This window comes from Centroberyx gerrardi, chromosome 4 (genome assembly GCF_048128805.1).
Source record: "Centroberyx gerrardi isolate f3 chromosome 4, fCenGer3.hap1.cur.20231027, whole genome shotgun sequence".
In the NCBI taxonomy this organism is placed as follows: Eukaryota; Metazoa; Chordata; class Actinopteri; order Beryciformes; family Berycidae; genus Centroberyx; species Centroberyx gerrardi.
Genome location: NC_136000.1, coordinates 12,229,407 through 12,247,566, shown reverse-complemented (window position 1 = coordinate 12,247,566; position 18,160 = coordinate 12,229,407). Strand labels below are relative to the sequence as shown.

Genomic DNA, 18,160 nt, shown 5'->3' with positions numbered 1-18,160 from the left:
TGCTGGCCTCCTCTCCACTCACCTATGATTATTGTAATGATGCCAATTGAAGCCCATACAAAGGGCCTGTTCTCCGCTGAGTGGAGTGAAGTGGCTGCAATCTGACCTTGGAGAGCCATCTCTTTTTTATTCATTGCAGAAGGAAAAACAACAGCATCCTGTGTCCTGGTGAGTCAGTAATTGCAACCGCCAATTAGACGGGAGCAAGTCAACTTCAAACACACGGCGCACATCGTCAAGGATGTGAGTCAGATGAAGGGGGGGGGGGGGGAGAAATAGAGAGAAAGAACAAGGGAGATTGGAAGAGCGGGTGCAGTTTACCGGATGGGGAGAAAAAGAGAGAGAGAGAGAGAGGAGATTAGAGCTGGAAGATGGAGAGAAGAGAGGGAGAAGATTTAAGATGACTTGTGCCCTGCGCTCTTTGTGCCGAGATGTCTGAGTCTGCCAAAGCTTATGCTCATTTTGCCCCCCCCCCCCCCCCCCCCCCATACCAAGCCAACTCTGCTCATCAACACCCATCCGACTTTAGTCCGGGTTTAGTTTATACAGGGCCCTCCTCCTTTTTGTTGCTCCTGTTTATGTGTGTGTGTGTGTGTGTATGTGCGTGAGTACGTGCATATAGGAGAATAGGAGAGAGGGTTGGGTCAGCCGTGGAGAGCGAAGCTGGCTGTGTGTATATGTTTTGGTGTGTGTGTGTGTGTGTGTCCTTGCTTCCGCGTGCATGTGAATATAAGCCCTGGCCGGGGAGATACAGGCATTAGCAGAGATGAGCCGCTAATAGAGGAGGCAGTAATTGAAGTCTTTAAGAAAGTGAGAGGGGATTAATCCAAGTGAAATGAGCGCCACTGTCTGCTCCCTGTGCGCAGAGGGTTAGGCAGCGGGAGACAGAGCGGGTGGGGATGGAGGAGTGGGGGGGAAGAGGGAGAGATTGCGATAGAAGGAAAGTGAGAGAGACAGCAGGAGAGGGTGATGAAGCATGGAGAAGGAAAACTGTAAATGAGGCCTTTTTGGAGGCTTGAAGGGATTATCCAGCACCCGAAAAAAAAAATTTCTTCTGGGCCTTTCTCCAGCCAAACGGCCTCACTAGAAAGAGTGGGAGAGATTTAGGAGGGTTTGTTTAAGAGAGGGACGGGAAAAGACTGAAGAGAGCAGAATATAAACCAAGCATTTATTATTATGTCAGTTTGAGTGGGTGGATTACCAGGAATCGGGTTGGGTTGAAGAGTTTCGGTACATGCTCTGTTCACGTGGAGAGGTTGAATATGTAAACTTGTAAAAATGCAATGTGTGCATTAGCAAACATATACGCACGCACGCTGTACAGCACTTCATCGCCATTACAATTTAATAAGAATGTTAATGAGGAGCAAGGAGAGAGAGAGAGAGAGAGAGAGAGAGAGAAATACACGTCCTGGGATTGATAACTCCTCTAAACATGTTTTGAATCAGCAGACGTTTGGAGGATTAGACGGGGAGAAAGGGAGAGAGCAAGAGAGAGGGAGAGGGAGGAAGGCCCTTTGATCTGCTTTTAATGGGCTTCATCGTCGAGCCAGAGCTCCAGCCATGGAGCTGCGCGTCAGGGCCCACCAGAGCAGCAGCAACGGCAGCAGTCACAGCCACTGAACCGCCCGGCTCTGTCAAACACAGCACTAAGACTCCAACTTCTACAGTCAGCATCAAACTTTAGCACCACTCCACCCCTCCTCTCTGAATAGTAAATCCATTTCCAAAAGCCAGGCATCTGAATCCAATGGGAAGAAACCAGGGCGGCTAACGCAAGTGAAGCTGGAGCTCAAAGTAAAGACATTCAAAGAGCCATTACTATATTAAGAAACATTTTTTTGATAATCCCTCCTCTCTTGATTCAGGTTCTATTGTTTATGAAGGGTTTTTAGGAGGGCTTTCCCAAATGTAAAACCCTCCTCTCAGAGGAAATTTTAGAAGTGCTGTAAGGTTTGAAAGAGAGTCTTAAGTACCTGCGAGTTAAACTTTGGGATGAGGCTTCGGTGTGTTATCTTGGTGTGTCTTATCATGTGGGCAGGCTCATCCTGGATGGAGAATACATTGGCAGATTATCCTTCTCTTCAGACTTGAATAAGGCTCTCTTAAAACAGCCCACCTACCAAAGCGGTGTGAAGAGGCTCAAAGGGGAGGAAGGGGGATGTAGTTCAATTGGGTCAATGCAATTGTGCCATTGAGTGATGAAAGAAGTTGAAGAGAGCCAACAAAATTAGCTCATCATCAAATAAAGTTAATCTAAAATTCCACAATACTGGCACGGAGATAATGTAGAGTCTCTTTGCATAACATCTTACCACAAAGTGGGTGGAAATTGTTGCATTTGTTGAAAGTGGCGTAGTTTGCGTTGCCTGGTGTGTCAGCAGGCACGTGCCTTAGATCAACACTTGCTGATCGCAAATTCACAAATACGAGTCTAGCTTTTCTCACACACCTTTCCTGTCTCTCTTTCCAATGTGTACTAGCTAATGAAATATCAATTCTTCAAAAGTAATCGAACAAGAAATGTCCCAGCTTGATTTATTAAGTCTTAAAGCTCACTGTCTACTACCTCCTCCATCTTCTCCCCCATTTTCTGGCACAAAGGTCACATACATGCTCAGCAAATTAATGATATTTTGCTCAAATGCGGATGCTGACTGCGTTTTACAAAATGTTCTCAATGAGTCAATCAGATGTGTACCTTAGAAGGAGACTGGACTTTTGAAAACTATCTACTGTATGTTTGAACCTATGTCTTTAACGCTCATCACCCACCCACTCCGCCACCCCCCTCCAGCCCTCTTCTCCCTCCTCAGAGCTGTGTCCCCTGGGAGAGATTGATGGTAGAGTGTGTTGGCTTGGCAGCGGCCACAGATTACGGCGCACAGGCCCCTCTGGGGAGGATGGCGGTTAATTGGCAGTGAACCATTAATCATGGCCGCCTGGCCCTTCATTACTGAAAGGAATTAACATCAGAGTGGACATTATCTGCAGCCAGGAGGCTGTAGCCATGGCTGACCGGGACACATAGAAAGTTTGTTTCACTTAGAGATGATTGAAGAATGGTCCCATATCCCTGCAGTTACTGACTGATACACACTTAAACAGACTCACAAGTGCAGACATGTACACACATGAACATGCATAGTGTGCAGCATGTGCAGATTCACTTTTGCACACAAGTACATGCCCATAACACTAATGAATAGTCCAATTCTCATATCATAAACTCACTGTATCAAGTCTGTACATGTTGCAAATTGCATGACGTGTATTTGTTTCCCATGTCCTCCATGCTTAGTTGAATCAGTATCACTACTGTTCAGTTTGGATATGTCTCATTGACAAAGCTAATGTGTACAGTTCTCCAGCTCTTGACCTCTGCCCAGACAAAGTGACCTGCCAGCTAGAATGATCACATTATTGTGGGTACATCAGCATGGGCATATAGCCTATGTGCAGACTAGACCAGGGTCAAACAGTCCTCACCGTTTATTTGAACCTGCTTAGAGTACTAGATGGATTGGGTTCACTGCATCAAGACAATTCAGTTGCTATCAGGTAAGGTGTCAACACAGAAAAAAGCACAAAATTGACTTTCAAATACTTTCTTGTGACTGTATTATTTTCTGGTTCTTATAGCAAAGCCCACACATCTGCTATTCTACATAAAACAAATGCAAGGAATTGCAAATACTGTTTGACGCAGGGCTAGTGCAGACATAATCGAAACATTCTTGGCTCATTCACTTCACTCTCTCAAGTCTGGCTCCGTGTGTGTCTCAGTTAGAGCTTAATTAGTGATATATATTCTGTTCTTCTCTGTCTGTTTCAGCTCCCACCGAGTCCCCACTGAGACCCAGTCTTGGTGAGTGTGTGTTCAGTGACATTCTATTATTTTTTATCTGTATAATACTCTAATCTCACAAGTAGTTATCATATGAAAACGCAAAGTACAGTACAGATCCAGTCTAACTGTAAGCATATGGTGTGTGTATGTGTAGCGGAGGTCCATGGGAAGCATGCTGTGCTGCGTGACGACTTTGACTCCAACCTGCAAGGAGAGCTGGACCCCAGCATCTGGTAGGTGGAAAAGGTTAAGACTCCATCCCAAATGCCCACCGTCTTCCTGCAGTGCTCTCTTTACACTTTCTGTATTTTTGTTACAACTCTCTCTTAGCTCTCCTCTTACAGTTCTCTTCTCTTACAATTCTCTTCTCTTCTCTTCACTTCTTCTCTTCTCTTCTCTTCTCTTCTCTTCTCCCGTCCCCTCCCCTCCTCTCTCCTCTCCTCTCCTCTCCTCTCCCCTCTCCTCTCCCCTCTCCCCTCCCCTCTTCTCTTCTCTTCTCTTCTCTTCTCTTCTCTTCTCTTCTCTTCTCTTCTCTTCTCTTCTCTTCTCTCCTCCCGTCCCCTCCCCTCCACTCTCCTCTCCTCTTCTCTCCTCTCCTCTCCTCCCGTCCCCTCCTCTCTCCTCTCCTCTCCTTGCCTCTCCTCTCCTCTCTCCTCTCCCCTCCTCTCTCCTCTCCTCTCCTTGCCTCTCCTCTCCTCTCTCCTCTCCCCTCTCCCCTCCCCTCTTCTCTTCTCTCCTCTCCTCTCCTCTCCTCTCCTCTTCTCTTCTCTTCTCTTCTCTCCTCTCCTCCCTCCCCTCTTCTCTTCTCTTCTCTTCTCTTCTCTCCTCCCATCCCCTCCCCTCCTCTCTCCTCTCCTCTCCTCGGCTGTCCTCTCCTCTCTCCTCTCCCCTCCCCTCTTCTCTTCTCTTCTCTTCTCTTCTCTTCTCTTCTCTTCTCTTCTCTCCTCTCTCCCCTCCCCTCCCCTCTTCTCTTCTCTTCTCTTCTCTTCTCTTCTCTCTCCCCTCCCCTCCCCTCTTCTCTTCTCGTCTCTTCTCCTCTCCTCTCCTCTCCTCTCTCCCCTCCTCTCTTCTCTTCTCTCCTCCCCTCCCCTCTCCTCTCCTCTCCTCTCCTCTTCTCTCCTCTCCTCTCCTCTCCTCTCCTCCCAGGACTGAGTGCAGTAACTGTGAGGTGGGAGAGCAGTGTGGCGTGCTGATGCATGGCAGAGCGGTCACTTTCTGTGAGCCCTTCGGAGAGCGAGAACTGGTAACTGCCATGTCTGACCACACTGCGACCGCTGTACATTTTACGGCCCATTGATCGTACAACCAAACCAGCCACTCAGAAGCCACAACCGCAACTAAATTACAGCATACTGTTTGTAGCTATAACCACGGTAGAATCTCACATTTAAACATCTGTATGCCTATGCACTCTACATAGACATACAGCATTCATGCTATAGCAACAAAGTGAATCGTGTCATATTTTTTGGACATCAAGGACCACAATGGAAAAAAGTCTCTGTAGTACAATGCTATAATTATTTTCCATGTGTTAAGAGATGAGATTGTCTGTTTAAATTGTGAACTAAAGTAATCTAAATTAAATGCATGCACACTAGGGTTGGGCAATATCAGTTCATATCATTATATTATCTCTATATTTTATCACAATATCATGAAAGTAATGTCTCAGGGATGTGAGAGTCAAAATGTCATGCTTTTATCATTGTAGATGCAAAATATCTGCTACATTGCCTCCTGTCAACAGGTGGCAACACCTGGCTGTGGTGAATGTTCAGAAAATTGCTGGTGTCTTGCCCTCACTGAAGCATATTCTTTCCTTCCAGACTGCCTTATATCTTATGCTGTGAATTACGAGCAAAATTATTAAATATTAGACTGCAGGCATAATGAATTTATGGGTTTTATGTCGCCATAGACATTTCCAACTCCACTGTGATTCAAAGAGTTTTATTTATTGGGTAAAACATGGGCCTAGTGCCAGCATAAGTCCGACAATTACTTTGTGCACATAGCCTAATCTAGTTATCACCAATGAACTTTAAAATAAATTACATGGCAACTATAAATTACATTATAACAATAAACAACACGCTTAACACACTCTGTTAGTTACTATTTTCTCTGTTGATTCATGATGAGAACAGAAATAGCTAAAAACAAAAAATCTAATAAATTTTTAGTGCATCTAGTCGGCCAAAGCAAACTTGGATAAAACAAGATCGCTGACATCACACAGAAATTAGGTTTGTGGAATTTGGTCTATTAAGATGTGATGGGCTGGGCAGGACTAAACATGCCCAACTATAACTGGTCTTTGGCCGAGTATTACTCGGACATAAAACAAACAAATAAAAACAGTCTAATATTGGCTACTATACCTCCATGTTTCTGGCCAAAAAATACAAGCATGCTGACTTTGTCCGGCTGAAGCTGTGTGGAAATGTGAAAATTGGCAGTGCTTGTTGCACGTGGACACAAGTATTTTTGTGCGACTCAACATTGAGGGAAAGCACTTTCTATTTCATCGTTGTATTTCCATTCTTTGCTTAAAAGTGTTTCTAGCAAAGCTTGCATACTTGGTCCAAATCAACTGGCTTTCAGTCATCATCCAACTTGAACTTGAAGAACCACCAAACAGGTGCAGCAGTATTTCTCTGTGGCACTGGCCATCTTTTAAATTCCCCTCACCTTCCCATAACAGTGGCTGTTTCACCTCGCCTGTCAGTTGTTTGCTTTGGGTAATATCAGTGCAATTTGTGCCCCAGCCGTGGCACTGTAATACACAAAAACGTTTTTAAATAGTAAACATAATGTGGTATAGAAAACAGAATGTAAATGAGCACACAGTACTAACTATGATACCCTTGAGCATTTTCAAGTACGGTAATATCAGGATACCACCCAACCTTGATGCACTGCACACACAGTCTGGCACACACATGGCCTACATACACATGTATACACACATACATAGGTATACACACACACACACACACACACACACTTACGCAGTTGCTTATCAAACCTGTACATGCCCTGTTTCTATCTTAATCAAGTTGATTCTAAACTATTTATTCTGCTGTAAGAGATGAAAGCCAGTCAGCAGCAGAGAAGTGTTTAGTGCCTTGTGATTCTGTTTACCTCTCTGATAAACATTTGCTTTGTTTGTCACTGTTCCAAATGTTTGATGCAGCTGCCTGGCAGCACATCTGTCAAGTGCAACAAGCGTGCGCATCCAGAAACACAGAAACATTCACACATGGATAGACACAAAGACTTAGACACCGGGAATGGGGACACACACATTGATGCACAGTCTCTCCCCCTCTCTCTCGCTCTCTCTCTCTCTCTCTCTCTCTCTCTCTCTCTCTCACACACACACACACGCACACATACACACACACACACCTGTTTACAGAGATGACAGACACTCATATAGCTCTCCTATGTTCTTCTGTATCATTCTACTGATGCTATACATGTAATAATTCGCCAGGCCAGTTAATACATTTTTTCCAATTCAGTGGAACAAACAACATTGGAAATGCTTTCCCCTTGACTTATCTTTGCGTCAAATGGTGCTTAAGTTTATTTCAAACTCAAACTAAAATTCATGAATTCGTTGGTCATGTCCTAAACTGGCCTGTGTCCGTCTCCCGCAGAGCACCGTACCTCTCAACACCAGCACAGCTTCTGTCCTGCAGTTTGCCCTGGGTGAGTACCGCATCTCCACACATGGCTACACTAATGTAGGTAGTATTGCTTGTTGTCTCTCTCTCTCTCTCTCTCTCTCTCTCTCTCTCTCTCTCTCTCTCTCTCTCTCCTCTCTCCTATCACGGTAATGAATCTTTTACAGTGATCTGGAAAGACACCCAAAAGGCCATGGCAGAGTTTTTAGAGGTGTTGTATTTTTCATGTCCATTATATGCATCCGCCAGGTCTCAGGGGAGCGGGAGGAAATAGGAGTACATACTGTAGCGATCCCCCCCCCCCCTTTCCCTCTTTCTCTTTCTCTTTCTGTCTCTCTCTCTCTCTCTTTCCCCATCTCTCTTTCTGTCTGGCCGTAGTCCCGCTTGCAGGTCATTAATATGAGAGTCTGTGTTTCTGCAGTGTTGTGTATGGAGCAGAGCAGTGCAGTGGAGTGGAGGCAGGTTAATGCACGGCTGTATTCAAGGGGGACAGAGCGGCACGGCAGGACACTGTGGAGACGGACGAGACACAGCCGCTGCACGTAGTCAGGGGGGGTTGCAGGAGCGAGAGGGGAGAGGAGGGAAGAGGGGAGGAGAGGTGGTGATGTGGGGGTTAGCCCGCTTCCTCCATTAGCGACCTTTGACCCCCCCCACTAACTCCCACAGCACCCCGACAAACCCACGTTTGCAGGCACATCGACAATCCCACACAGGTCTCTGATCACACACAAACTTGGCAAACAAAAATGCACAAGAACGTGGGTATGTGCAGAAACACACACACACACACACACACACACATACTTATATAGCTGTATGTGGTCAGATTGCCTGTGGTCCTACATCAGCACTTCTCCTCACGTCACCCCTAGCCACCCCACCCCTCTCCTGGCCAGCTCCTGACTCCTCTCAGCCCTGTTAAGCTGCTGATCACTTAGTTCCACCATGACACCATTTAGACATAATTTTCCACACAGCTAAGGAAAGGGAGGGGAGGGAAGGTGGGAGTACTCTGTCACCAGCCAGACACCATGCCCAGCTGCAGCCCCTCAGGGCGCACAGAGGATCACTGCCCATCTGATGAAATTGAATTGATGAAAAAAAGAAACTAGCTGACACGTTCTTTAGCTGTTCCCCTTCTCTGGGGCTTAAAGTGGCATTAATACACCAGGCTGTCGGTAATGGACAAAGTACGGCAGGAGTGTGTTGATTCTCATTTATGTCTGTCCTCTGTCCTGTGTGTGTGTGTGTGTGTGTGTGTGTGTGTGTGTTCCCCAGGCTCAGGTTCCTGCCGGTTCAGTTACTCAGACCCCAGCATCATCGTGTCGTACAGCCTAAGTGGTAACACCAACACCTCCGATGACTGGATCACACTTGAGAAGATCAGGTCTCTCTCTCTTTCTCTCTCTCTCTCTCTCTCCCTCCTTCCAGACATCCGTCCCACAGTCCTTCCATCTGTTATAAACACCCGCTCTCTCTTTTTTCCCTTGTTCACACCTCCCCCTCTCAATTTGTCACTCTTTTCCTGTTTGTGTCCCTGTGATCCCCCTCTTTTCTCATCCCTCTCTCTCTCTCTCTCTCTCTCTCTCTCTTTCCTCAGCTCTCAAACTGAGGCATAATTTAATGATGCTATCTTGTCATTAACTACAGCAGTGAGCTAACTGCGTGTTATCCTTTGGTATAAACACAAGAACTGACCCATGGGTTGAGTTAGTTCAAACTTAGCGTAACCTCCCCTATCTGTCACCTCGACTCGATGTGAAACATGCTGTAGTTTTGGCTCTTGTGTCTGTTTCTCTCTCTCCATGTCACTCCATCATAACAGCATGCAGTGTCTCTCCATATCCAACATATTCAACTATTTCACTCTTTTTTTAATGACAACATAAACATACAAACTGAGACTCAGTACATACAGTACAATCAAAAATAATAGACAATTGACAATAATAATGGACAATCATGGATAGAGACACCACTCACACACACACACACACACACACACACACACACTCACCAAAACCCTTATGTTGTATGCTTTGCCCCCCTCTAGAGCTCCTATCAACAGCAGCACCGTGGTCCACCTGCTTCCCCTGCCACTGCACTCCAGGGCCGAAGGTGTTCGTGTCCGCTGGTCCCAGGAGGCCGCCCAAGGCCCTGAGGGCTATGAGTCCTGCTGGGGGTTGGACAACGTGCTGCTGGTCAACGCTGCCCACAGACCCCCCCTCATGGAGGACAACTTGGACCCCCCAGACACTGGCAACTGGCTCTTCTTCCCTGGAGCTACTGTCAAGGTGCGCTGAAACAGTGCATATAGCTTATGTACTTATGTTCTTACAGGTGGCATTTATGCTGCATTCACTCAGAGTCCTGTGGTTGGAAGCGTGATAGGCAGACTCATGACCAATCAAATTAATAGAGAAGCTCACTATTGCATTGCTTGAAAGACAGAATTTACCTAGTACATAGCACAATCATGAGGTGCTTTCAACCTTAGGACCTGGGGAGCGCATTTTCCCGTGAAAGGAATTTCAATCTTCAAGTGATTTTCTCCAGGCTCTGCTTTGGAAAAAATGATATCCCCTTAACAGGACTGCATATGTTGATACCTGTCTCCTTATTGGCCAGCATGCCTGTCAGTCGGAGGGCAATGCCCTGTATTTCCACGGCGGCGAGGGGGTTGGCCACACCTTTGCCTCCAGCAGAGACGTCGACCTGCACCGTGAGGAGGGGAGGAGCTACTGGGAGGAGGACTTTGAGAGCCCGCCCTCAAAGTAAGTCGAGATGATGATCTCACTACACCCTCGACCACCTTTCGTTTTCTTCCTCTTGATGCTTTATCAAATGGTCTTTTCCTTAAGAATAATAATTCTCACTCCCTTTCATTTTGTCTACTTGCATCTTAACCAAAGGCAACATTATCCAGGTATATGTAGATTAAATGTGTGGGTGGTAAGGCTGGTTTTAGCCAGGAAAGAGAGAATTGACTTGGAGAGGAGAGGTTGGTAGGAGATCAGCACTCGTGTGTGTGTGTGTGTGTGTGTGTGTGTGTGTGTGATGTGTCTCACTCTGAACAGATGGACTGCTGTCTCTGTAGCAGTCAGAGGCATGGCACTCACCTGTGTCAGTCCCCAGCTAGACTTGAACCTGTGCCACACACTGCGTGGCGCATCACTTGACATATGACAAGTGACAGGTGTCAAAACGCATGCACACACACACACACACACACACTCACTGGACACCGGAGAGCAAGGAAATACTGTCAGAAACACTGCAACACAGAGAGAGAGATAAAAGGAGAGAGGTGATATATACTGTTACCGCCAGGAAGTAATTAACAGGCCCTCATGCACCGGGTCTGTCAGTGCGTTTTTCCGTTAATGAGAAGGGCCTCAAACAGGAGTGTGTTTCTACAGCTGCTCCACACCCCAACACCTTCCTGCACCAACGCCACATGCTGCACCGCACGCTAGCCCTCGCCCATTAGGCGGTATGGGCTGACACGTGTGTGAACTGAGCAAGGAGAGCCTTCGCTTATGGTAGAGGTACACTCCACTAAGTGTCATTTAACCCAACACTGGCGGTGACAGGGACACACCAGCCTATACAGTGTGTGACAGAGGAGAGAGGGGAAGAGGGGGGAAAGGGAGAGGGGGAGAGAGAGAGAGGGAGAGAGAGAGAGGGAGGGAAAAATAGAGGAACACAGGAGGGGGATGACACACTGAGTTAACTGCTGTCAGTGCTAATGAGGATCCTCTCTCCACTGTGCAGAAATGTGTATCTGTGTGTACGTGTGTGTGTGTGTGTGTGTGTGTGTGTGTGTGTGTATGTGTGTGTCCTGTATATATATATATATATATATATAAGTCCTTTTCCAGTTCATTTATGCTCTATCCCTGGCATTGTGTTTGTTTACCTGCAAGGTGTGAATTATGTCAGCTGTTTCCTGACTCCAATGATACTCCAGAGGGAGATGCTGTGTAAAAGAGGCAATCTACAAGCATAAGTGTTAGCATGTGTGTGTGTCTGTGTGTGTGTGTGTGTGTGTGTGTGTGTGTGTGTGTGTGTGTCTGTGTGTCTGTGTGTCTGTGTGTCTGTGTGTGTCTGTGTGTTTTATGTCCGTTGATTTGGTATTAATATTTGGATAAGATGAAGTGCTAATTAAAACTTACAATAGGTAGAACTCTTTTCTATTCTTTTGACAAACTGTTAATGACTTTATTTCCTATTAACTTCAGAGGGTTCTTTGGCCTGAGAGTATTATAGAAAGGACTCATGGAGGCAACCTCAACTTGCTTTATAATTCATGGTCACATCACCTTAATTTCAGCAATGCTTTGTTTTATGCAATGAAGATGAAATTGCCTTTGAAACCTGCTGCAATTGCCTGTGTGACTCCTATAAATTTAACATTTAAGCTGTGATGAATTCTCCTTAACTAAACCATGCTAAACCATGCATTTCTTGAACTAAACTTACTTATAAACCATAAATTGTACTTACTTATAAACTATGCTCAGACCAAAAACTGATTATCACATGAAAAAAATAGGACCAACCCAAATTAATTGTAAAGTTTGACGCATTTTTTTTCAAAATGAAAAGAAAAATTGCATTTTGGAATAAAACTCTGTTATTGTCTGAAGAGCCTAATGAGGTTTTTTTTTTTACTGCATCAACACTCCCTGTGTGTGTGTGTGTGTGTGTGTGTGTGTGTGTGTGTGTGTGTGTGTGTGTGTGTGTGTGTGTGTGTCTATCCAGCTGGGACATAGAGGGGGCCGTCTATGGGACCCAGTGTGGGGAGATTGAGTCGGGCTCAGCGCTGGTGTTTGAGAAGGAGGGCCGCAGGAAGGTGTGCACGCCCTACCTGGACACCACGTCCTATGGAAACCTCCGCTTCTACTTCACCATGGGTATGGATTCACTATCAGTCATATTATATTCTTTATTGCGTTATAGTAGTTAAGGATTGCATTTCCTGAACCAAATAAGCATCAGTTGCTTTACCAGTCAGATTTTTGAGTTCCAAGAAAGGCTCAAGTACAAAGAATGATGTGAGATGTCACCCCAGTTTCTATTAATGTAGAATGGCCTTATTTTAGCATATTTTTTAGGTGATTTTGATAGGATTTTTTGCTCATGTGCACTGCCTTGTACTGTATATTGCTGACTAACTTTTAGATTTGTCATTGATGCTGGGTTCTGAGACTATTCTGATGTACAATAGCAGACAACTTGGAATAGGAGTCAGTTGATTTTGTTCTGATAGGAGCAGCCTTTTTTGACTTGAATTGTTGCAGGTTAGTTTGTTCATCTGTCACCACCACAGAGTGGAGTGGATACCAACTGCCACTTCCAATATTTGCTTCTTGTTATTTACCAACAATTTAGTTAAATTGTTTCCACTTAGAGCAAATGTGATTGGATCAAAGATTAGATTTTCTCTGTAAGGAAGGTCAAGCTTTAATTAGGGGTGTCCGGGTCAAACTGTGGTTATTTTTCACAGTAGTGTAATTTCTATGACTTTGTGGCAAGGCGCTGACATAGTGATAAGAGAGGTGTGTTTGTGTCTAGGTGGAGGCGACTGTGATCCAGGAGAGTCCCATGAGAACGATGTGACTCTGTTTGGGAGGTCTGAAGGGAGGAGGGAACGCGTGGTGCTGGACACCCTTCCATACTCTTCTTACAGGGTGAGACACACACAACATGTGCATGCACGGGCACACACACACACACACACACACACACAAACACTTTCTTTCTTTCTCTCTCTCTCACGCTCTCTATGTGAAACATACAAATGTACTCAATTAAAGTCACAATGAAATAAAAAAATACTTTTTCATTATATCAATAAATGCCAAAAAAAATTACAAAAACAGATTTTCTTGTATTTTTATAGCAAAATTCCATTACCTTTAGCATCTGGAAATCTTTACTAGTTACTTCATTGCATACCATTAAATAGCTCAAAATTATGTGCAAAGCATATTTGAACTTTTGAACACTTCAGCAGTCCCTCCCTGCATTATATTCTGTCCCAGCACCCTGTTTCAACCAAGAATGTGTCAAATCACAGAACCAAGACACCATCGTAATGCTGTTTCTTTGCGACCTTAAGACAGACTTGATCAATGCATTTCTTCTCTGGTCTGATCTATGCATCTGCCTCCCCTTCATCTCTCCTCTCCCAGACTCCTAGGGTTGTGTCTGTAGCGCTGCCCACAGAGCTACAGACCCCAGTCACCCAGTTCTGTCTGGAGCAGCGGTCACATGGGGGTGCCAACCGCCACGTATGGGCCGTGGACTTCATGCAGCTGCTGCCCGTGCTGCCTGGCACCCACACACATGTTGCTCAGTTCTCCATCAACTTAGGCTGTGGCTCCTATCAGCCTGCCAACAGGTATGACACATTTCAAAGCTGCACTATGCAGTATTTTTATATAAGCATACAGCCATCTTATCAGCCTAAATCATGAAATGGGGCTGCAACAGAGAAGAGTGTCCCACCCCTCCTAATCGAGACACTATAGATGCACCCTATTTGCTCAAATTATTATTATTATTTTTTTGTATTATTATTTTGCTGTTGGGGATGGTAACTGATGGGAATCTTCTGTCGGTGAATCGAAACTTAAGGGCGAAATACAAAACTTTGCTGGACTCACCAAAGATGGCTAAACATCTTTAACACAGAATGGCAGCAAACTACTGAAATGCAAACAGCTGCCAATGTATGAAATTGGCCTGTGCAGCTTTAATATATAGACTAAAAGGGTTATTGAAGCAGACATTTGATAGTGGAGGGAAAGTGACTGAAGACATCATTTCTTAACTGTGACCAAAATCTGTCTCAATACAGTGTTGCTTATTCAGAGTGTTGTTTGTTTAGGTTGAAAATCAGATTATGCTGCTAAAATGTTGAGATGAGACATCCTCTGTTCCTGTCTTTCTTTTAGCGTCAGTCTGGAGTTTTCCTCCAACCATGGCCGTTCCTGGTCCCTGCTGCATACTGAATGTCTGCCAGAGCTTTGTGCTGGACCCCACTTGCCTCACAGCACCGTCTACTCCTCTGACAACTACAGCGGGTACGAATGAGTGTGGATGTCTCTCTGCATGTGTGTGTGTTTCTTGATCTGCCTATCTGTCATTGTTTGAATTCATTATGTCCAAATCTGCAACCGACACAAAATATGCACTGTATCTGTCCTGTGTGTTTGCGTCTCTCCAGCTGGACCAGGATCTCCATCCCTCTGCCCAACGCTGCTCTGACAGAGACCACACAGTTCCGCTGGAGGCAGAGCGGCACTGGAGCGGGCAACATGTGGGCCATAGACAACGGTTAGAACTACACACACAGTACACCCAGGCCCATTGTTTCCCATGCATGAGCAGAGGTGGAAAATACATATACTGAAGTACTGTGCTTTCATTTTCTGAGACTTTATACTCCACCACATTTCAGAGGGATATATCGTACTTTTTACTCCACTACATTTATGTGATGGCTATAGTTACTGGTTACTTTGCAAAATAAGGTTTTACATGCAAAACATATGATCAGCTCATAAAATATGTTGTTAGAGTTTAAACTAGCCAACAGTATATGGAGTAGTTACACCCAGCACCATTTAGACCAACTACAACATTAAAATACTTCTTACAGGTTTATGCATCAATAATTTAACACTCTGAAAGAGACCATTCTTCAGAATGAGTACTTTTATGAGTACATTTTACTGCTAATACTTCTATACTTTTATACATAGTGGGCTGTTAAATTTTGGATGCAGAGCTTTCACTTTTACTGGAGTATTTTTCCATGATGCTATTGTTACTTTTTCTTAAGTAAATCCTTTGGGTCCCAATCCATCTTTGCAGTCTACCCAGGAAGTAGATTGTTGAATTTGAATATTTTAGCAGTTTTGTGAAACTAAAGATGTAAAGATAACTTTTTTTTGCAGTAGAAGGTAATATAATCTCTGTGCTTGTGTGTCTGTTCAGTGTATATTGGTCCAGCCTGCCTTCGTTTCTGCTCTGGGAGAGGACATTGTTCCCGCACCGGCTGCAAGTAAGGACTTGACTTGTTATTAAACTGAATAAATCCAATATCACTACATGGGAATGAGTCTACTCATTACCAATCTAATGCCTAGCAGCACCAATCACCATTCAACATTAATCAAATTGTATTATGGTTATGATTTATTAATGCATATTCATTATCTTTTCCTCTTTTCCTTTTTTATATCCCTCGCTCTTTTTAATGTCTTATACCTTCCTCTCCTCTCCTCTCCTCTCCTCTCCTCTCCTCTCCTCTCCTCTCCTCTCCTCTCCTCTCCTCTCACTATTTCCTTGCTTTCTCTTTCCTTCCATCCCCCAGATGTGACCCAGGCTTCAGTGGTCCAGCCTGTGAGTTGGCCTCCCAGACCTTCCCAGCTTTCCTGTCGGAGGGTTTCTCCAGCCCACGCCTCTCCTCCTACCACAGCTTCTCCTCGCTTCGGGGGGCCGAGGTCAGCTTCGGCTGCGGGGTGCTGGCCAGCGGCAAGGCCCTGGTCTTCAACAGGGACAGCAGGAGACACCTGGTCACTGCCCCGCTAGACAGCTCCCAGGCCAGGTAATGACAGCTGTGATAGAGAACAAGATGTTCATCTGATACTTTATTGATCCTTGTAGGGAAAGTCTCCTTTTGCAGTACACACGCATACATGCAGCACACACACGCACACATGCAGACTTAAGTTTCTGCTGATTTTGTCATCGATACCTTACTCTGTGAGAAGGTGGCTTGTCTTCAGTAGGTGTCTTCCCTTCTGATTGATACTGTTCCAGCCAGTCAGCTCTCTACTCTCCTTCGTCAATCCCTCTTCCCTTCATTCTCTCTGTTCCTATGCTGGGAGATGGATTGTGATTACAGGGAGGACTGCAGATGAGAGGAGAGATGAAAGAAGAGGCTGAGAGTGAGAGAGAGAAAGATAGAGAGAGAACGATGAAGTTAGATATGGCATCCGTGTTAGATTGATTATGCCTGTTGCGGCTCTCTGTGTGCCACCTGACGGCCATATTTAATGCCAGTTTCCTGGCTGATTGAGTGAACAGCTGCCTGGGAGAGGAAACTGCACCGCTAATGAAAGCACAGCCGAGCCAAGGACAGAGAGAGCTGGGAGGTGGCTGGCAGCCTGAGACAGAGGATGGAAACTATTATAAATATTATATTAGTATAGGCAATAATAATGTCAGACAAAACACAGGCGAACTCATAAGAGCTCACAAACTTGTGCAGTGAGAGGAATATGTAAACATGGATACATGCGTATGAAGTCTGACTCTCATACACTCTCTCTCTTACTCTTTCTCTCCCTCCACCTCCTCTCATCTAATTTTGTCCTCATTCATTTAATCATCTCATCCATCATCCTGCCACCTCCCTCCCACCTCTCCGCTCTGCCTGACTGTCTGTTTATCTACCCTCTTCCCCCCCTCTCTCTCTCTCACCTCTCCTCCCTGAACTCACTCTTGGTCACCTCACTCTTCCTTCTTCTCATTTTTCAACCTGCCCTTTTCTCTCTCTCTGTGTCATTCCATTTTTCTTTTCCTCTGGCTGTCTGACCTGTCGCCTCCCCCCACTTCTCTCCTGAACCAACCCACTCACCCCTCTCTCTCTCTCTCTCTCTCTCTCTCTCTCTCTCTCTCTCTCTCTCTCTCGCTTTCCTTCTCTTTCCATCTCTTTACTTCTCTCTGCAGGTACCTACAGTTTACTCTTCGGCTGGGCAGTCGCAGCACCCTGAGCTCCTGTCCTGCCCCAGACCAGCCAGGAGAGGGCGTCCTGCTGCACTACTCCTCAGACAACGGCATCACCTGGACCCTGCTGCAGCACTACGCTTACCAAGGCTTCCATGAGCCAAGGTACCTCCAGTGTCTGTGTGTGTGTGTGTGTGTGTTTGCATGCTTATGATTTCATGATTCCGTGGAGACACTACAACTCCATTAACACACACATTTGCCCTGCTAATGGCATGCTGGAGGTGTAATCCATGGAGAGCCATTGAGTCAGTTAGTGTCATCTGTGTGTGTAATGAAGACAAAGTGGACTGGAGCCCTCGGAGCACTTCATCAGCGCTAGAAAGGCCAACAGGGGGCAATGAGTCAGGGCCAAGGTCTACACAGCTATCTGGACTGCGAGTGCATGTGCACACTCTAACCACTGTATCTAACCTTTGGTATGTTGTTTGTACAAAAAGGCCATGATACATGGACAACGTTTGAGGCAATGCAGATAGATAATATTGTCTTCTGCAGGAGTCAGTACTGATAAAGAGAAAAAAGAATCTTTGTGGCTAACATAGTGGGCTGTAAGAAACTAAAGCATGATGAAAGACACTGTAGTCATAATTATTGTTGTAACATTGCCCATCTGTATTGCGTCAGAATCTATGTAACATTGTCCAAAGGATACAATATATACAAACAGCAGACCGTGATTATGTGGGCTTTAGAGCTAAGTCAGATCCTGAGTCACAGTGCAAATACAGCCTCTGTGACTAAGTCCAGCTGGACTGGTTGGCATTATGGATGCAATCCCCAACTCCATCTCACCATTCTTATATTTGTG

General features: G+C 45.3%; 1 protein-coding gene across 1 annotated transcript in view; it reads left to right on the top strand.

Moving 5' to 3' along the window:
- Window positions 1–18,160, top strand: part of reln (reelin) — a 97,946-nt gene that overhangs the window by 54,327 nt on the left and 25,459 nt on the right. Inside the window, exons 5-19 of the mRNA XM_071897550.2 lie at window positions 3,836–3,868; window positions 4,005–4,083; window positions 4,997–5,093; window positions 7,519–7,570; window positions 8,824–8,932; window positions 9,599–9,839; window positions 10,174–10,319; window positions 12,310–12,461; window positions 13,123–13,238; window positions 13,743–13,951; window positions 14,508–14,636; window positions 14,780–14,889; window positions 15,553–15,619; window positions 15,932–16,165; window positions 17,293–17,454. Of these exons, the coding sequence (XP_071753651.2) occupies window positions 3,836–3,868; window positions 4,005–4,083; window positions 4,997–5,093; window positions 7,519–7,570; window positions 8,824–8,932; window positions 9,599–9,839; window positions 10,174–10,319; window positions 12,310–12,461; window positions 13,123–13,238; window positions 13,743–13,951; window positions 14,508–14,636; window positions 14,780–14,889; window positions 15,553–15,619; window positions 15,932–16,165; window positions 17,293–17,454 (1,936 nt within the window). The remainder of the gene's footprint in view (window positions 1–3,835; window positions 3,869–4,004; window positions 4,084–4,996; window positions 5,094–7,518; window positions 7,571–8,823; window positions 8,933–9,598; window positions 9,840–10,173; window positions 10,320–12,309; window positions 12,462–13,122; window positions 13,239–13,742; window positions 13,952–14,507; window positions 14,637–14,779; window positions 14,890–15,552; window positions 15,620–15,931; window positions 16,166–17,292; window positions 17,455–18,160) is intronic.